Source organism: Kryptolebias marmoratus, linkage group LG14 (genome assembly GCF_001649575.2).
Source record: "Kryptolebias marmoratus isolate JLee-2015 linkage group LG14, ASM164957v2, whole genome shotgun sequence".
NCBI classification, from domain to species: Eukaryota; Metazoa; Chordata; class Actinopteri; order Cyprinodontiformes; family Rivulidae; genus Kryptolebias; species Kryptolebias marmoratus.
The window spans coordinates 12,091,646-12,111,227 of NC_051443.1; the positions used below are offsets into that span (position 1 = coordinate 12,091,646).

At 41.6% G+C, this 19,582-nt stretch overlaps 2 protein-coding genes across 5 annotated transcripts in view; both read left to right on the top strand.

The window, feature by feature from the left end:
• Positions 1-730: 730 nt before the first annotated feature.
• On the top strand, positions 731-14,029 carry lrrc8aa (leucine rich repeat containing 8 VRAC subunit Aa). 2 transcript variants are annotated; one of them, XR_001808397.3, is made up of 4 exons: positions 731-927; positions 5,989-8,113; positions 8,802-9,193; positions 9,335-14,029. XR_001808397.3 is itself a non-coding variant. In XM_017407753.3 (3 exons), the coding sequence occupies exons 2-3, from the start codon at positions 5,999-6,001 to the stop codon at positions 9,075-9,077; spliced, it is 2,391 nt and encodes a 796-aa protein (XP_017263242.1). In that variant the 5' UTR covers positions 731-927; positions 5,989-5,998; the 3' UTR covers positions 9,078-14,029. The 2 variants fall into 2 exon arrangements, 1 of the variants encoding a protein (XP_017263242.1); XM_017407753.3 differs by having other exon boundaries at positions 8,802-14,029.
• A 1,306-nt stretch (positions 14,030-15,335) lies between these two features.
• phyhd1 (phytanoyl-CoA dioxygenase domain containing 1) overlaps positions 15,336-19,582 on the top strand; it is a 5,882-nt gene continuing 1,635 nt past the window's right edge. Inside the window, exons 1-10 of one of the 3 annotated variants that reach the window (XM_017407759.3) lie at positions 15,336-15,599; positions 16,697-16,850; positions 17,108-17,183; positions 17,268-17,315; positions 17,393-17,448; positions 17,522-17,584; positions 17,677-17,698; positions 17,977-18,105; positions 18,176-18,292; positions 18,956-19,082. In XM_017407759.3, the coding sequence (XP_017263248.1) occupies positions 15,589-15,599; positions 16,697-16,850; positions 17,108-17,183; positions 17,268-17,315; positions 17,393-17,448; positions 17,522-17,584; positions 17,677-17,698; positions 17,977-18,105; positions 18,176-18,292; positions 18,956-19,082 (803 nt within the window). In that variant the 5' untranslated portion in view covers positions 15,336-15,588. Of the gene's footprint in view, positions 15,600-16,691; positions 16,955-17,040; positions 17,184-17,267; positions 17,316-17,392; positions 17,449-17,521; positions 17,585-17,676; positions 17,699-17,976; positions 18,106-18,175; positions 18,293-18,955; positions 19,083-19,582 lie in introns of those variants that run through there. The other 2 variants (XM_017407758.3, XM_037979399.1) reach the window with 2 other exon arrangements.

Genomic DNA, 19,582 nt, shown 5'->3' on the forward strand with positions numbered 1-19,582 from the left:
TGATAAAGCAGGCTGATGACAGATTATTGTTTTGGGAAAAAGATCCATTTGCTCCGTGTTTTTTATTGACAGTCTATGTCACGTGTAAAACTCCGTTCCTCGGTGGCCACTCTCCTGCATGTTTTAGATGTGTTCTTGCTTTACAACACTTGCTTTAAATGGATGACTTGTGGATATGCTTCTGGAGAACTTGATGATTTGGTTAGGAGGTAATTAATCTATTTGAATTAGGTGTGTCAGAGCAGGAAAAACCTGAAACTTCCAGGACAGCGGACCTTGAGGCCCGGAGTTTAACACTCCTAGTCTATGTAAATCTCTGAGCAGAGCTTTAGACACCTTCTAGTTCATTTTTGACCATAAAAAGAAAAAAAGTAAGCAAGTAAATTTTATTTATATAGCACCTTTTCATAGGTAAGAAACCACAAAGTGCTTTATAAAATATAAAACAAAAGGAGAGATAAAACAACAAAATGTGTAGCATGAAACAAAATTAAACTAATTAAAAGCCAATTTGAACAAATCGGCAAAAGGCTCATATTTCAATTTTATTTATTTATTCTATAAAGGTCAAATTAAATAGCCACTTGCTGTTTTTCCCTTTCCTGGTGGGAAAACCTAATCACCAAACATGCATGCACACCCTCATCACCGCTGGAGCAGGAAAATGTGTGTGCGCTCCCTCTCCCGTCCAACAGGTGGCAGTGCTGCGCCTTTAAGGTCGTTCTCCAGCTGCCGATGAACTCCGAAGAGGAAGAAGAAGATGATGAAGGAGTTCCCTCTCCGGAGCAAACAGAGCCGCTCGGCTCCTGCCTCCTTCGGTCACTCGGCTCCGGCCCGTGTGTGACCGGCCCCAGTCGCTGAGAACCGCTTGAGAAATGTGTCACCCGCGTGTGGAGGAAGCGAGAGACACCGGCTTTGACGAAACAAGTGAGTCCCGACGTGTTTATCCGTGACTGAGAGCAGCTGGCTGAGAGGGATTTCACTGCCGCAGCGCGGTAGTTTGTTGTCGGGATGAGACCGACGTTGTTTCCCGTCCTCTCCCCCCGAAAACACTCTGTTGTTGTTCCGAAGGAAGACTCCTAAAGAAAAGGTCGCAATGTTGGTTAAATTACATCTAATTTCACCTGACTGAATTAGAAGCAGTTTTTTTTTTATCTTAATGTCAGCCAACGAAATAGTCTCGTCTAGCCGGAGGCCAGCAGGAAAAAGGTGGAACATTTTGGCACAAACACATAAACAAAGTTAATTATCATAACTAACTATCATAATTATTATGTTCCCAGACTATGAGAACAATTGAAATACAGACTTCTGATATGACATGTCTTAATAAGAAATACAACCATAGTTCGTAAGAAATATACTATTTAGACCACTTATCTAGTATTTGACATGACAGCTAACTTTTTACCCTATAAATACCAAACAAAAATTACAAGCATATTAAGGGCTGTTATGTGAATTAGTAATGGTTTCAAGAGCTTCTATGACTATTTTAGTGTAATATTTTACAGCATTATTACAGCTCCAATTAAATGTAGATTTGATTATATACAACTGGTCCTATTATCCAAAACATAATGTCAAGAAATGCTCCTTAAAAGTCGTTTTGAACTGCTTTTTGCTGAGATGTGTATTGTGAGCATCATGTCTTGTGGTTCGTATGAGCTCACACATGTTGCCATCAAAAAGAAAAGTGGAATTTTATGTGTCAAAACCAGTCAGACCTGGTTCAAACACCGGTTGGGCTGCTCCTCACTTTGTTTTTTTGTTTGTTTGTTTGTTTTTTTTTATTCCTCAAATCATTGCCAAGACTGAGCAGAGGAGCTGGTAGTGATTAACACTCCCTTTTATCTGTTTTATCACTGTGTATATTTTAGCATATGATCCTCTTGTTTTGTTTGGAGTTTCGTCATGTTGTGATCCGAGTCGTTTAAGGATGTAATCGCAGGCAGGTTTGTTTGGTTTATTGAAGAAAACAGAGGCAAGGCCAAGCATACAGATTTAATCAGATTGTTGTTTTAGGGAGAAATGGTTGGAAGTGCAAACATTTCACGAGTGCAAGTGGCTACTGCCGCTGTCTGCTTGTAGAGCTGAACTTAAAGGCAGCAGGAACAAAGATTTATTCAGCTGATGGTGACTGAAGGGTGTGTTGTCTAATTCTGCTTGGTGATCTGGGGGAGAGTTTGTTTCTGATGGGGGGGGGACTGCAGTCAGTCTGAACCTGAAGCCCTGACACATCATATGCCGTAGTTTTTGATTGAGATTATCTTATGTTGAGACACGACTTAGTTGAAGTCGTTTTGGCCAAACCTTGAAAATAACGCAGGGTGTCGACAAGCTTAGAGAATGCGTCAGGGGAGGACTTTCAGATACTATCAGGTCAACCTTTAAGCCGGTATCTGTAACACCGACTGAGCTGTAGTCGTTTTTGTGTTTTCTCAGGTCAGCTGGCTGAGGCGGCCTTCTTGAATGGGTTCGACTCTAAAGGTTAATCAGTTGTAGATGCACATCCAGTGATCACTTTCTGCAAATTTAGGTTTTCTGCGGCAGTGAGTGATAAATTGGATGAGTTTCAAACTTGCAACAAGTCTGTTTAATAATCAGAATTATGTTTGTTTTTTTAATCTGTCTTTTTTATGTGCCACCTCGATTTCCAGGGTTGTTTAAAAGCAAACCTGTAGACTTTTCTAGCTTAAACATAAACCAGCCGCATGTTTTAAAAGCCGTTTTTAAATCCAGTTTTTAAGTATCCAGTTTAGCCACAGGTAAAACTCGTATGACTGTGGTTTGAATACCACGAATGCCAAAAAAAAAAACCTCATCTACTATTGTTGTAAAGTGAGCAGCCCTGCCCTCTCTCGCACTCTGTAGATGTAAACATGTGATGCTTTCAGGTCCTTTGGGTGTCTCCAAGCACTTATAATAAAATTTATGAAGTTGTTGCAGGGAGAACATTAACAATAGTTGTACTTTACATTAAAGAGGTTCAAGCCTGCTGTAATTATCTGGAATGGCATTCATCCAGCTTCGAATCTATTCATCTGTTTTCTCAACCCCTTCATCCTTTTCAGGTAGTTCGAAAACTCTTCCTGCGTGGTTGTTGTAGTGGGTTAGATCCACCCACAACCGGACAGGCTCTCAGGTCAACGCAGGGCTGACACGGGTGGAAAATCACAAAGACAAAATTGGCTTACGATATTAAAAGGTTTCTGTCAGAGTAACAACCTAGAACATAATCCTGAGTGTCCTAAAGTTTGCCCGTAAAGATTTATTTCTTTTTTTTCCCCACTTCTGTCATTATTTATTCAGTATGTCAGGAAATGACTATCACATTTCAACAATAAAAGCTTAACTTCAGGCAAACTTTAAGATGTTTTCCGAGACAGATGTTTCTGTTTGGCTCCACCTGAGAGACGCCCGGCTGCTCCAGTGAAATGGATAGTTGACTCTGAATCCCGTGAAGGCTCGTTCCACCTGCACCTCACAAAGGCTGCTTTGTTTTGGAAACAAATTTGGGAGAAATGTATCAGGCCTGTGGCTACAATTTGGAATCCAGTAGCAGACGTGTTGCACAACAGTCATTTTTGACCTTCCCTTTCGAATCGGCTTGAATTGTTCGAATGAGGACAGCATTTTCCCGTGGAGCCGTTCTGTTCATCACAGAAGGAGTATTCTGTTGACATAAGATTATGTACACGCTGGTGCTGTTTTTTTTTGTGCTTGAATTAATATAACCTGCTGCTGAAAGGCAAAGACGGATGATGATGATGCTTTTGCTCGTGTTCATGTGCTTGTCTGTTAGCAAAATGTCTCATGACCAGATGGACACATTTTAATAAAACTTGCAGAAAGTAATCTTTTATATGTACATCTAAAACTGTTTGACTTTTGGAGTCTGTTTGATGCAAGATGGTTGCCACAACAGCAGACATAAAAAAAAAAAGACCCACAAAAATGGCTCAGTCAGTTTTATAGATATTGTGCTAAAATTTGTCGTGGGAGTAGCTGAGACTAATAAGGTTTTTACTTTAATTCAGCAATTACTGTTTGAGTCAGCCACGACTGATTATTTGCAAATTATGTCATAAGTGAGTGGACAGGTTTTAATGCAACTTTCGTAAAGTAATCATTAGATGTGCGTCTGCTACTGATTGACTTTAGCGCTCAGTCCAATTCAAGATGGCTGCCACAGCTAACCTACAGTAGCCAGCACACTGAGCTGAAGTATTATTTGTTAGTAACAGAGTAATTCACAACGCATGCCCAGGATATTGCATGACATGGCTTATGATCACATTTTTGAGGTTTGACCAAAGTGGCTACAACTTTGTCATCTCTCAACAGATAAGATAATGTTAGTTTGAAACTCTGGCATGAAACGCCATTTTGTTGCCTGTTTGTTTAATGCCGTGGAGGTTAAAGGTTATTTTAGCGGCTGCTTGGGTCTTTGTGTGTCGAAGTGAGCGGTCCGCTGTGACCGCTCTGCTGTTCTGGTTTGAACTGGTTAAGGAAAAAAAAAAAAAAAGTTGTATGTAATGACTGCCCAGCCGTCTGTTCCAGACTTTTTCTTTAGGTAGGGTTTAAATTTGAATAAACAGGGAAAAACAATTAGGGATTTTCCAACTTGTCTTAAATCTTGTGACAGCATATTTTTGTTACAAGGGTTACTGGGTTTCTTCAGTCTTCTTGGACTAAAATAAGGAACAGAAGTTATAAGAAATACATTTCAAATTATGCTACAAAAGCACCACAATTTAGAGTTTTTAACATTCGTATGTAACTAAAAGCACATTAGAAAAAAAAGTCATTAGAAAATTGTAGGATCCTGATCACCACCAAAATATAATCGGTTGTTTTTTGTGACAACCTCAACATTTCTTGAAAATTTAATTATAATCAGTTTGTTAGTTTTTAAGTAATCTTGCTAACGGACAGATGGACAAAGGGATAAACCAACCAACACTACTGAAAACATAACCTCCTTGTTGGAGGTAACAATAATCTTTAACATTTACTTTGGGAGGCCTAGTTGTGACTTTCCTGAAATGCTCAAGCATAAATTAATGTCTGAAAAAGCTTGTCAGCAACCTATTAAGTTTCACTTCCATTTTTCTAAGAGATTTGAAGTCATAGTTTAATCTTTTTTCCCCCATTTCACTTTAGCGCTCTTCCTAACTCCAGTCATTGATTTATCAGGTAAATTAACCGATTTAACAAAGCTAATCTAAAAATCCATGTTTTGTGTTGAGTTGTCAAAGCAGGATTTTAGGAGCTAAAGTTAATTATTGTTTCAGAGAAAACGGTGTTCATTCTGAGTAATCTTTGGACATAGTTACAGGGAATCAGATGTTCTGCCTGATCCTTTCACATCTGGTTTGCTCTGAACAGTAGTGCAACTCCCTGCTTTCACCCTAAATACAGTCTGAATGTTTCAAATTGGTAACTTTGAGACTATATGTATTAATCGAGCTGCATTTAGGATGGCAATTAAAGAAAAGCTTTTGTTTATTTGCTTGAATCAGTCTCTTTGTGTGTATTGTTGTCAAACAGTTGTTCTTTGTTTTGATTATATAAGAAATAAAATCATCTTTACCAGAATTAAATGGTAAAGATGTCCCTCATTCGCTAACAATTCAGACTGCTGTGAGTTATTGTCTTAAAGATGTTGAGTCAAGAATTATGGCTTGACATACTAAAAAACTTCTTTTTACAACTTATTTAAACAAACCTTAATCCACCTGTTTAGTTTGTGTTGTAGTAAAATGCAAGAATCAGATTAAGACTTGGTATTGGCAAATACTTAACTTAAATTATTCTGTATCAATGACAAGAAATCTTAAGGAACATCCATATTCATGTTATCACACTACAAGAAAGCATGCAGTACCTAGAGATCACACACGAGAACACCAAAAATTGGTAGAAAAACAGATAAGGAACGCCGTGTTTTATGCTGACATTCTTTGGTTTCTGCCCCTTTTTTAGATAACCCATCATGATTCCCATCACAGAGCTCCGGTACTTCGCTGACAGCCAGCCAGCGTACCGAATCCTGAAGCCATGGTGGGACGTTTTCACCGACTATCTCTCAATCGTCATGCTGATGATCGCGGTGTTCGGTGGGACGCTGCAGGTCACGCAGGACAAGATGATCTGCCTGCCTTGCAAGTGGGTCGTCAACAACTCCTGCGAGCCCATGCCCGTCTCCAACACGACCCCCACTTATCCACTGGAACCCAAAGGCATTCAGTACGACCTCGACCGACACCAGTATAACTACATAGATGCTGTCTGCTACGAGAACAAACTCCACTGGTTTGCTAAATATTTCCCCTATCTGGTGCTACTCCACACCCTCATTTTCCTGGCCTGCAGCAACTTCTGGTTCAAATTCCCACACACGAGCTCCAAACTGGAGCACTTTGTCTCCATCCTCCTCAAGTGCTTCGACTCACCGTGGACAACAAGAGCCTTGTCTGAGACTGTGGTGGAGGAGAGCGACCCTAAGCCAGTGGGGAAAATGAATGGTTCGATGGACAAGAAGGCCTCGAGCGTGAGCGAGGATGTTGAGGCGAGTGTTCCCATGCTCCAGCGAACTAAGTCCAGAATCGAACAAGGAATAGTGGACCGCTCGGAAACCGGGGTTTTAGACAAAAAGGAAGGGGAGCAGGCCAAAGCGCTTTTTGAGAAGGTGAAGAAGTTTAGAATCCATGTCGAAGAAGGTGATATAGTGTACCGCCTCTACATACGACAGACTATAATTAAGGTAATCAAGTTTATCCTGATTATTACCTACACGATTTACTATGTAGACTCCATCCAGTTCAATGTAGTGTGCCCAGTGAATATTGAGAAGCTAACAGGATACAGCTTGTTTTCTTGCGCTCACCCATTAGCAACTCTGTTCAAGATTTTGGCCTGTTTTTACATCAGCCTGGTTGTGGTCTATGGTCTCATCTGCATGTACACCCTCTGTTGGATGCTCAGCCGCTCCCTCAAGCGATACTCCTTCGAATCAATCCGCGAGGAAAGCAGTTACAGTGACATTCCCGACGTGAAGAATGACTTTGCCTTCATGCTACACATGATAGATCAGTACGACCCGCTCTACTCGAAGCGCTTTGCTGTGTTTCTGTCCGAGGTCAGTGAGAACAAGCTGAGGCAGCTGAACCTAAACAACGAGTGGACACTGGAGAAGCTGAGGCAGCGCATTACCAAGAACTCCCAGGAGAAACTGGAGGTGCACCTTTTCATGCTCAGTGGGATCCCAGATACAGTGTTCGACCTCGTCGAGCTGGAGGTGCTCAAGCTGGAGCTTATCCCAGATGTCACTATCTCCCCCATCATCGCTCAGCTTTCCAACCTGAAGGAAATGTGGCTCTACCACACGCCAGCTAAAATTGAGGCTCCAGCTCTGGCTTTCCTGAGGGAGCACCTCAAGTCACTCCACATCAAGTTCACTGACATCAAGGAGATCCCTCTGTGGATCTACAGCCTGAAGAACCTCAATGAGCTGCACCTGACTGGGAACCTGAGCGCCGAGAACAATCGTTACATCGTCATCGACGGGCTCCGAGAGCTCAAAAGTCTCAAGGTGCTGCGTCTGAAAAGCAACCTGACCAAGCTGCCGCAAGTGGTGACTGATGTGGGCGTGCACCTTCAGAAGCTTTCCATCAACAACGAGGGCACCAAGCTGATGGTCCTGAACAGCCTTAAGAAAATGGTCAACCTGACGGAGCTGGAGCTTGTCCGCTGCGACCTCGAGCGCATTCCACACTCCATCTTCAGTCTGCACAACCTGCAGGAGATCGACCTGAAGGACAACAATCTGAAGACGATCGAGGAGATCATCAGCTTCCAGCACCTGCACCGCCTCGTGTGCCTGAAGCTCTGGTACAACCAGATCGCCTATATCCCCATTCAGATCGGAACTCTGACCAACCTGGAGAGGCTCTACCTGAACAGGAACAAGATCGAGAAGATCCCCAGCCAGCTTTTCTTCTGCCGCAAGTTGCGCTTCTTGGACCTCAGTCACAATAACCTGACGAGCATCCACCCTGACGTGGGCTTCCTCCAGAACCTGCAGTACTTTGCTGTGACGGCAAACAGGGTAAGAAGCAAAATGTTTATTATTTGAGTGAATGTTGCTCTTTTATTGATCATTTCTAGTTAAATCATTTAAATTTCTGTCGTTTGGTAGATTTAAGCTCTTCTGTTTTCTGTCTTTCACAATGGTATTTCAGTTTAAAGCATCCTGAATCCCAGAAATATGAAGGTCATAGATGTGTTACTTTACGTGAGCTTCGTTGAAAGGGATTTCTTCAATAAACACTCAGAATTTTCTTTCGAAAACGCTGCTTTGAGCTCACAAGGATCCAAACGGCGCCATGTGTTTTTAGTAAAGGCTACTATTACTGCCTTTTTACTGTGTGGCTGCTTGCTGAAAATAGCCTCCAGCAGTTTTGTGAGCTGCCACAAATAACCTGTTTTTAAGGTTTTTTTTTTTTGTTGTGCTTTTTAAGGCACATTATCAGTTCCAGTGAGTTAATGTCAGCACTTAGTTCGTTTGAGAATTTATTTATGTATGGGTTTTTGTGGATGTATGAGAAACTCTGTTTTTGTTTTATTAAAATCAAGTTCTTGTACCAAACAGAATCCAAACACAACAAAGAGAGGCTATATTTTGAGCAATCTTTCATTTTGGTTATGTGTCCAGATGTATGGATTCTTGTTTGTTAGCCTTCCTGTTTACCGGCACACTCCTCATTATTCTGCCTTTTTTATGCTCCCTGCTTCAGATTGAGACTTTGCCCCCGGAGCTGTTCCAGTGCAAGAAACTTCGCACTCTGAATCTGGGGAACAACTGCTTACAGACACTGCCGTCGCGCTTCGGAGAACTCACCGGGCTGACCCAGCTGGAGCTGAGAGGGAACCGCCTCGAGTGCCTCCCGGTGGAGCTCGGCGACTGCCGGCTGTTGAAGAGGAGCGGCCTGGTGGTGGAGGAAGACCTATTCAACACGCTGCCGCCCGAAGTCAAAGAGCAGCTCTGGAGGGCCGATAAGGAGCAAGCTTGAGCCGAACCGCTGCGGAGGAAACGAGGTTTATGACAGTCGGATGGAGCTTGAGAGAGATGCAGCAGTATTGACCACACAGGCATAGAAATTTGGCACCCTGGAAGGACCAAATAAAAGTAAGGACTTCAAAGACCATCTGATATATCATGTTGGATATAACTACTCTTGTGCTAAGCAAGGCTAAATCTCATAACCAAGCTTGACAATCAGAATTGATTGAATAAAGTGACTTTTCTTTGTTTCATCCTGACTACAAGGTTGCAAGGATGCTGGCAGTAGGTGTTGAATATGCATGCCACAGTAAGACCCTAAAGCCAACTTCTACATTTGACTGAGACAACCATGCACGACTCAGCCTCTCCAGTGAGCTAAAAGTGCTCCTGATCATTACTTTGCTCAGCGCAGCACATTCTCAACATGCTCCATGCAGCGTTCACCTGCCCCTCCTCTGGCCTTGAGACTTTTGGAGAAGTTCGACGTTTGCAGTTGCTGTGCCGCGCGGCTCACTCCATTGACAGATGACGTTCAGTAAATTATGATGCGGCTCAAAGCCATTTTTGTTCAGGCATGAAGATTTGGCGGCGTTCTCGTCTTCAGGCTACTTTTTTTTATGCTCGACCTGCTCAGAGGCATCTTTTTGTCTGCACAGAATGACTCTGAGGGTTAGCAAATCATCCCGCAGGTGATCTCGCAGCTTAGGCCTTAACACTGAAGGCTGCGGGAATCAAAGGAAATAAACTTTGTTGTGTAATGCTTAAATCCCTGCAGTTAAACCGAACATCAGCCGGTGCGGTAAACTGTTGCCTGCGCTGGGAGCTGTGATTAAGAAATTCACAATCCTTTTTTTGGCTCTGTTTCGCATCATCCGACAACGTGTTTACTTGAGCATGTGCAACAAACATGGTCTTATTTTACAGGGCTTAAAGTGTCTCATTACAAATTTGTCTTCATGGGCTGTGTAAGATTTTACTTTGATGTACTTTAAGATACTAACAGACGTCTGTAGCATGTTTGGGCTTGAGAGACATATTTTCAGCATGTAACAAACCAACCACCTATTGAACATTTATTTTGACTTACTGGAGCAAATATCTGTAGCCTGATATCGTAAGTGGCCTTTTTTTTTATTTCAGAGCTTATGTATAATGTTTCAGCCTAAGGTTTAACTGCACTCTGCTCAGATAGAATAATGTTCCCTTTTATGAATCCACAGAACACTGAAGAAAGTCACAGTTCTAAGTTTTGTTCTCCTAATTAACATGGACATTTGAAACCAGATGTTTACACACAGGATTACAAGACAGCGGCACTGACCACCGATCCATCACAGCCCTCCTTTTAGGTCGGATAGGATTCCCAAAGTTATCTCTATCACTTTCTTCAACGTTACAGGTTTACAAACATGTTCCTAGTATTTGGTAGGATTTGCCTTTTAGATTAAATGTTTTTGGTTTCCTTCCACAAGCTTCTCGCAGTGGAATTTTGACTCCTTCCGCCTGTCAGAACTTGTATCTGAGTCAGGATTATAGGCTGACCCGTCGCCGTTCAGCCCATGTCGGTTCAGGACTCGTTTCACTGTGGGTAACGACACGCTCAGCTTCAGCCCACGTTTTCACAAGGTCTTTAGCTCGTTTCACTCCAAAACACGTTCCATGTCAGGAACACAGAACCCGTCTCCTTCGTGAGGGGTATGATGGCAGGATAATCCCGTTCTGTGGAGGTGGACAGTTTTCTCCCTGATATCTTGGCTGATTTCTTTTGATTTATTTATTTTTCTTTTCTCTGCATGATGCCACACAAAGAAGCCGTGTGTTTGAGGTGTGCCTCCAATCATCTCAGATGTGGTCGACCAACGTTTTCCAAATTCTTTAAAGACATAGTAAACTTTGTGTATGTAAACCTGTGACTTTTAAGGAGCCTGTTATTCAGGCTGACCTAAATGGGGAAAGGTTTAGTCAGTGGAGAAACAAAAGGTTGTCTTTTCATACAGTTTATGTAAACATCTGGTTTCAGCTGTATATTCAAGCTCACACAAGGCAGTAATTAATCTGAAATATCTACTTTTATTGTTTGTTTTGTTTTTGCATCATGAGATCTTTGATATTCATTAACCGCGGTGGTACTTCCAGTGGATGGTCAGAAGACGTGACTCGAGGCTCTCGGGTCGTTCACCGCGCTCGCCTCGCTCCGTGGAAAAGTAGACGTTTGTCCCCGCCGCGTTCGTTCCTTCATGAGGCACACGAGGACAAACAGGATATTGCGGAGTGGAGGGAAACTGGCTCGGCCCAGCCTCCGCCAGAGAAAGAGTTCCTTTGTGGAGCGTGTTGCATCCACCATCCGTGCTCCACATTCGTGCAGCGTGCTACGTCTGCTTGAAACACTTTTCTTGTAAAGCCCTGGGATTTAATAGCATCATTTGGAGGAAATCTGCGTTTGCTCCTGCCAGACATTTCTCTCCGATAACACGGCCCCAGCTTTTACAAGCTATACCCTCTTAATGATCACAAACATCATCATGGCCTTTTTTTTTATTTTGAGCTGTAAAATGTATAGCTGGAATGTTTAATGTGGATCATGTGTTTTTATTCTTACCAGCTGATTTCTTTCAGTTCGGAGCCCTTTTAAAGCTACAGTGTGTAACAATTAGCGACACCTGGAGGTTGATTTGTTGCTGAACCCAGACTCTTTGCAGCGTTTTATCCACACTTTGATCAACAAGTTTCCATTATTTCAGCAGAGTAGTCACAAAACTTTAAAAATGTTATTCCTTTGCTTACTGGAAAGATGTTTATTTTACAGAAGGCAGACTATAATTATGATTTTAGAGACATTTTATTTGTTGAAGGTAAGCAGAAAGGTTAATAAGTAAACTTCAGCAACAACCACCCCCCTGGAAACCTACAGCCTTTCTCAATATTTAAAGATGATTTTTGAATTAAACAGCCACGATGTTTATGAGCGGCCCTGAAACGCTGCCGCGGAGTCCGCCAGTCTTTTTGTTGTTGTTGCTCCTGAAGAGTACTCTTCTTCTTCTTCTTCTGTGTGCCCATTCTGACAGTAATATAGAAAAATCTTCAGCGCTGGGTAACCCGACGCACAGTTGTTTCACACACTGTTCCTTTAAAAGGTTTATAGGCGCTTTGGCTGTAAAGATTCAGCTGGGTGTTTTGTTTCACGGAGGCCTTTGCTAAAGTAAAGCAAGTAAAGCGCTCTCGCACACTCCCGAGTTCAGAAACCAGAGCGTCAGTGTTGAGTTCAACTAGCAGGCAGTTAAAAAGTCGGGGTCAAAGGTCAGAACATAAACGAACAACTACAGTATTGTCCTGCAGGTGTAAAATCTACAAATGGCAAATCCATTTGAACAATGTTTCGGTTTGATTTTTGTTCTCTGGATGCAAAGGAAACACGTTTTCCAACAAATACAACAGGAAGTGACTGTTGTTCTGTTGATGCCATACAGATAAGTACTTTAGGTACTTTTACTGCAGAGACGTGTACCGGGCTCAGCCACATGAGGTCTTCTCTGTCACTCCAAAGTAATTTGATATTCTGACATTGATCATTGTGGTGCAGTGCAGATGCCTTCAGACCTGCCTCCTGGACCGCAGAGTGTCAGATCGAGTGGGTCAAGTCTTGTTTTCTGTCTTTTACACAAACGTCACAAAGATTGTAGATTTTGTTTTGTCCTTCTGTTTTAAGGACGTCTGATTGGTGTCTAATTTAAGTTTCAACCTTTATTGAGCATTTAGTCAAAAATTACTCTTTAGCATGAAGAGTATCATAGCCAGCTTGTTCAGGGCGTCTGTAGGAACTCAGATGAAAATGATTGAAACAGCAAGTTTGCCAAAAATGTCATGTCGTGCATTTTGACACATGTATGTGCCATCATTCAGGTCTCATTTAGTTTCTACCATCCGACAGAGGATCTTCTTCCAAAATTTGCCATTTTTTTAATGCGACACTTAAAGCTACGAGTCAGCTGAATGAGTCATTTCACTTTCAGCCTAGTATATTTCCACTCCTGTCAGCTGGGGGGAATCAGCTAAAAGTCTGATTTTTAAACTCTCAGAAACCAAAATGAGAAAGTTTTACTGACTTCCTGCTTGGCCACAAGAAAACGTGTGCACTTGTATTTAATTTGTCACATCAGTAGCTGCCTTTTTTTATTTTAATTTAAGTTCATTAAAAGCTTTATTGTGCATATATGATTAAAAAAAAATCATGACTTCTGCCTTCTTTTTGTTTAAACACAATCCCAGCTGGAGTCCCGTTTGTATGTCATGTCTGTTATGTGACACAGAAAGATGATTCAGTTTTTCTTGGACCCTTTTGGATCCTTCTGGAGCAGACCGGTTTGTTTTCTCGGACAGAAATGACTCAACAATCTTACTGTAACTGGAAGTGAGCTCACCCTTCAGTGCGGGGGCCGTGCGTAACAGTATACATTCAATAATGTCCAACAATACATGTTTTTTAAATTATTATTATTATTTATGAAAGTCAAGGTAATTTTGTTGTAATTATCCAAAATTTCAGTATTTTTAGGCAGTTGTTCAGCATAACTTATTGCTAAACTGTCGTGATCACTTTTATTTTCTGGTTATATATAAATCTGTTTGTTTTTTTAAATAAATGATTGTATTTTCTGTGTATGATAACTTTATGTATTCTGACCCCCTGTGGATTAGGGAGTTCTGGAAACGATTTGTCTTTTGATGTCTTATTTACTTTTTAAAAAACATGAGTTTGTTTATGTTGAACCGCTGTGCAGAGCAGCCATCTGTAACTTATCCCCAGAGGACAAGGCCTTGTATTAATATACTTTTTTTTTTTTCCAATTAAATAAACACTGGCTCTGTATCGTTGGAACGGTTTGGTTTCCAAATGTTCAGATCCTACTTTTGTACCATTCTGACACATGATAATAAAATTACCACTGATGAGTGTGTTAATTTGTCATCTGGGCTGGTTCCTCTTTTGAAACTGAAAACTGCTGAGAAATGATTTTTGCACACTTGAAAAGGAAGTGGACAAGAGATTTCTGCTTCCACTGACTCAAGTGTATTTATAATTCATGCAACAAATTGATCCTTGAAGTGCCTCAGTTTCTCTTAACCCTAATGATAATTTGTTATATGTCTGTGTAAATATCTGCTCCGTGTTTTGTGTTTTCCAGGGTTATCTACACTTCACAGGGAGCTCTGAGAGTAGTGGTGCCTCAACTTTAGATGTCTTCATATCTTAGCGTGTTAGACATTGTAACAGATATGCTGTCTTCTCTGAGAGGAGTACAACTTGTGTGTGTGTGTGTGTGTGTGTGTGTGTACACAAAGTTGTATTATGAAATTCTTTGTTTCTTCAATTCCTTAAAATGTTGTTCTCTTTGAAATGTGCTTCAGCAAGCTTGCTCAATTTTTGTCTTATGCTGCTTTCAGTTTTTAGCGGCCATTCTGCTACATTTGGTTCACCTCTTAGCAACCATTTTGCTCTTTTTACCCAGTGTTTTGTTTTGTTTAGCTAGTGTTCTGTTTTTTTGTTTGTTTATTTGTTTTTTTAGCTTTAGGATTTCAGTTTCAGCAAAGTCATTCAGCACTGGATTTTTACTAAAGAGCTGATTTGATTAATTGAGTGTTTTGTTTATTTTGATCAAGGATAATTTTACTAAAGGATGCTTTTTAGTTTTTCTACAGGAAAGAAGAGTAATAGGGTCCTAACTATAGCAAGTCCTTGTTCACTGGAAGGGGATTTTTCCTTTCCAATGAATGTTGTTGGTGTACGGTGGACAGATACTGAACATCGCTGCAGAAACATCTCTGAAATCAGTTCCCCCCACAGTTAAAAATAAAGCATACAAAAGCAAGATAATTATTTAATTTTTACAAATTTAAAACATTATTGGTTATAATTAGTGTTAATGAATGATTGTTTTATGTATGATTTTACCACTAAAGTAACAACGATTTATAATGAAATATAAAGGAGACAAACACTTGAAATAGAAAAAAAATAAATGCATCTTTCTGTGTGTAATTGGTCAAACAGGCCACACGATGGCACTGCTGCTCTGTATTTGAACACGTAGCAACAGTGACACCCAGCGGTCATTTTGTGCCACTGCAGCAGCACAGTGTCCTTTGACACTTCGCTGTCCTGGAAGTTTTAGGTTTTCCTGCTCCAACACACCTGATTCAAATGATTTAATTCCCTCTTCGCGAAGTCACCAAGTTCTCCAGAAGCACATCCACGAGTCATTAATTTAAACCAGGTGTTTTAAAGCAACATTACATCTAAAACCAACAGGAGAGCTGCAATCCCTGAGTGGGACTGAGTTACCACGAAAGAGTTAACAGCTCCAAATCCGATTACAGCACGGCTGGACCTTAAATGGATTTTGATGCCTCACGTAGCCGGAGGGGAAGGTTATCCGGATGAGAAATCATCTCGCGTCGTGTCTTCGAGGAGCAGGATCTCCCTCCAAGCGGATCCAGGATGGATTTCATGACGGATCGGGATGTGCAGAAGGTGAGGAAGCTGCTGATGTCTTTAAGTTGGAAAAAAAACAAACCCTGCAGATTTAAGAATTACAGACGATGTAATGAAATGGCTCGAGAGGTAATAAGATTTATTATTACGCAAACTTTCTGCACCCACAAGTGGCTTCTCAGAGACCAAACACAAGGTTTTCTTTAACTTCCAGAAAACATGAGACTCTTTAGTGGGAATTTTACCATTAATATATTAAAAGGAGCTCCTGTACGATACGTTCAGTTGAAGTTTTTCCTTAAAAACATAATGTCCCCAAAGACTTCCACTCCCTCAAATAGTTAAATGGTTACATAATTGTTTCACTGTGTTCAAGTTGTTTTATTAGGTTTAGTCTGATTTCTTCAGCACAGTTTAAATGACTGCATTTTCTACTATAAAAATGAATATAATAATAAAAAAAATATTACTTTGTACCTATCCACAGAAATTGCATTTTTTCATGAAATAGTCATTTGACAGCAAATTAACAAATAATCAAAACTAAAATCAATTTATTTTGGTCATTGGGTGATATAACTGAGTTCAAGTAAATACAGAATTATTATTATTTTTTTTTTATCTCTGTGCTCTTAACATACTTTGTTTTAAGTCTATTCTGTTTGTAAGTGCTGTTGGTTTACCCACAGATCTTTCTTTAACGTGAGCTTTGCCATGAAATGATGGGAATTATGGCTCTTTTTTTCTGGGGTTCTGGTCAGCAGGAATAACCGTCTCTGAACAGGATCTGAATCAACTCTTTGGGCTCCCGAACGGGTGTGTGTGTGGGGGGGGGGCATAGCATAGTTACTGAAAGCCAACAGCTCAGGGGCTGAACGTCCAACAGTAATTGTTATTCTGTAAATTTAATTCACAATTTAAAACCTAGTTTTATTTTGAATGCACTCATTGGCAGGCGGGGCTGATTGTACAGCCCTGTCATAGATCATGTATATGACAGGATCACCTCTCTGATCAAATGTTTCTCTCAGGGATCATACAAGTGACCCCCAAAGAGTCGGTTCTTTTGGGTGTGTGTGTGTGGGGTGGGGGGTAAATCTCCGCCACTTTTGAACCAGCTCTGCCTTTCAGTACAGGGAGGACGGGTACGTGGTTCTGGACGGGCTGCTGACCTCCCAGGAGTGTGACGAGCTGAGGCAGAGAATGACGCAGATTGTGGACAGGATGGACGTCCCCAGGCACTGCCGCACCACTTTCTCCACCTACCACGACCAGCAGCTCCGCGAACAGGTGACTAAATGAACAGAGCGGCACAGGATGAGTCTGAGGCAGCTTCCACAGAGGAGTCAGCCGTGGTTTCTTCACGTTTTTCAATCCCATTGCTGCTTAAAGAGGTTCCAGAATGTCGGTCCAAACAGTTATTTACTCTGAGCTCGAGTGTCCCTCCTATCAGAGTAAAGTTGAACTCTTGTGTCAACAGGAGAGCGCTGGTCTGTCCCGGTCTCCAGGCGCGTCAGCTGATCTGTGTCAATGTTCTGTCCCTGCAGGGGAACGCCGATTATTTCATCACGAGCGGAGATAAGATCTGCTTCTTCTTCGAGAAGGACGTTTTCGACGACAAAGGTGAGCTCGTGTGAAATCCTCCATAGCCCGTCAGTCATTCCCTGCGTGCTGAAAATGAGCCAAGGCGTGTGTCTGTACTTACAGGAGAGTTTACCGTACCAAAGCAGCAGTCGCTCAATAAAGTGGGACATGGTGAGACGCACCGATCGTTTTGTCTGTTTTTTTATTTTATTATTTTTACAACAACTAATTCCTGAGGTTTCTTTCAGCACTACACGAGCTGGAGCCGTTATATAAGAAGGTCACACATTCAGCCAAAGTTCAGGTGAGTTCTGCCGGATTCAGCGAGTGATGGATGAAGTCCCAGAATAATTAACAGGAAATGTTTTCTTTCCCAGGGCATAGCCAGGAAGCTGGGTCTGGTTAATCCTGTCATACTGCAGAGCATGTACATCTTTAAGGTAAAGCTGTCCTTTATCCCAAATCATTCTTATACTGATGCAAGAGTACGTTAAAATAAGACAAATAAGTCACTTTTTTATTTCCTTTTTAGCAACCAAGAATTGGAGGAGAAGGTCAGCTGAATCACGGTCTTTTTTTCCTTTTTTACAAACATAAATTTGGCATAAAAGCACTAAAAGAATAAGCAGAATTAACTAATATTACCTCATTAGGATCTTATATTCCATATGGAAACTCATTGTAGATATAATCTACTAAGAGTGAATGTAGAATCAAATTCAAGGTATTTTTATCAGGAAGTACTACAACTAGAGCTCCGTCCTTTGAGCTCCTGGTTGACCAGATGAGCTGTACGTCTACAGTCTGTAGTAACGTCTTGTGTGCTCCGCAGTGACGCCACACCAGGACGCCACCTTCCTCCACACGGAGCCTCTGGGCAGAGTTCTGGGATTCTGGGTCGCCCTGGAGGACGCCACCGTTAACAACGGCTGCCTGTGGTTCATCCCGGGGTCGCACAGTAGTAAGCGTCGAACCTGGACCTGGTTTTTTTAGGTGTGACGAGCTTCGTTCATGTTTTCTTCCGCCCCGAGGTGGGATCTCCCGCCGCATGGTGCGCACCCCGAAGGGAACCTATCCGCTGACGGACTTCGTCGGCAGAGAGCGTGCGTACGACAAAGAGAAGTTTGTAGCCGCCCCGGTTAAAAAAGGTAAAAGTGCTCCTGTTTTTACATTTAACGAGGCCTATCTGGAAGCACCTTAATGGGGAGTTTGTTGTAGAGATTTTGTATCCAGTCGGTAACGAACTGAACATTATGCCAAATTAATTTTATATAACTGGAAAGAAATCGCAAATCTTACAACCCTGAACAGAATTTCAGGGTTGTCGCTTTCTCCCAGAAAAAGCGATGTCAGAAAGTGGGATCAGGTCCTGAAATGTGAAGTAAGGGTCCGTGAAGGGAAGCACGTCACTCACTGCCTGGCCTGTCAAAGTTTTAAACAAAGTTAAAATTGTTAGTACTCGGGGTATGTGGTGTGAAATACTCTTAGCTACTGCCGCACCAAATTTGAGCTCAAAATCTTTGAAGCTCACTGAGTTACAACCACTTTTATGTTTGCTAAAGTTGATTAGCTGGGGCGGCCATCTTGCATTGGGTCGACTCCTAAAGTGAATCAGTTGTAGACGTACATCCAATCAACAGTTTCTGAGAGTTTCATTAAAGCCGGTCCAGAGATTCAGGAGATATTTTGTTAACAGACAGGCGAGCGCACCAACTATTACACGATTGGCTGCCGCTGTGATTATTACCAACGTGAAAAACAATCCCTTAAAGCAGCATTAGATCTGGTCTGTCCCTCGCCTCTGCGTTCAGGTGGCGCGGTCCTGATCCACGGGGAGGTGGTGCATCGAAGCGCCGAAAACACGTCGGAGGACTCCCGCCACGTCTACGCCTTCCACCTCATGGAGGCCCTGGACACCCGCTGGAGCCCGGAGAACTGGTGAGAGTTTTAGTGTTGCTCCTTAATACTCGAGTTGTCATGGAAGCGAAGGATCTGACGTCAGATTTTGGCCTCAAGTTTTTCAAAAGTGTTTTATTTCAAATTTTAGAGGAAACTGAACAATTATGGGACAGAGAGGCCAAACATCCCTTCAGCTCATTTGTTGAGTGATAGCGTATCCACCTTTTCACTAAAGCACAGTTTAACGGTTCAGCCAAAGCCTTTTAATCTGCTCTGTGTACGTCTGTAAATGTTAGCCGGAGTTTTAGGGGATTATACAGGTGCTGGTCATAAAATTAGAATATCATGAAAAAGTAGATTGATTTCAGTAATTCCATTTAAAAAGTGAAACTTGTATATTATATTCATGCATTACATACAAACTCATATATTTCAAATGTTTATTTCGTTTAATTTTGATGATTACAAATGACAACAAATGAAAATCTCAAATTCATCATATCAGAAAATTAGAATCTTGTGAAAAGGTTCAAAATTGA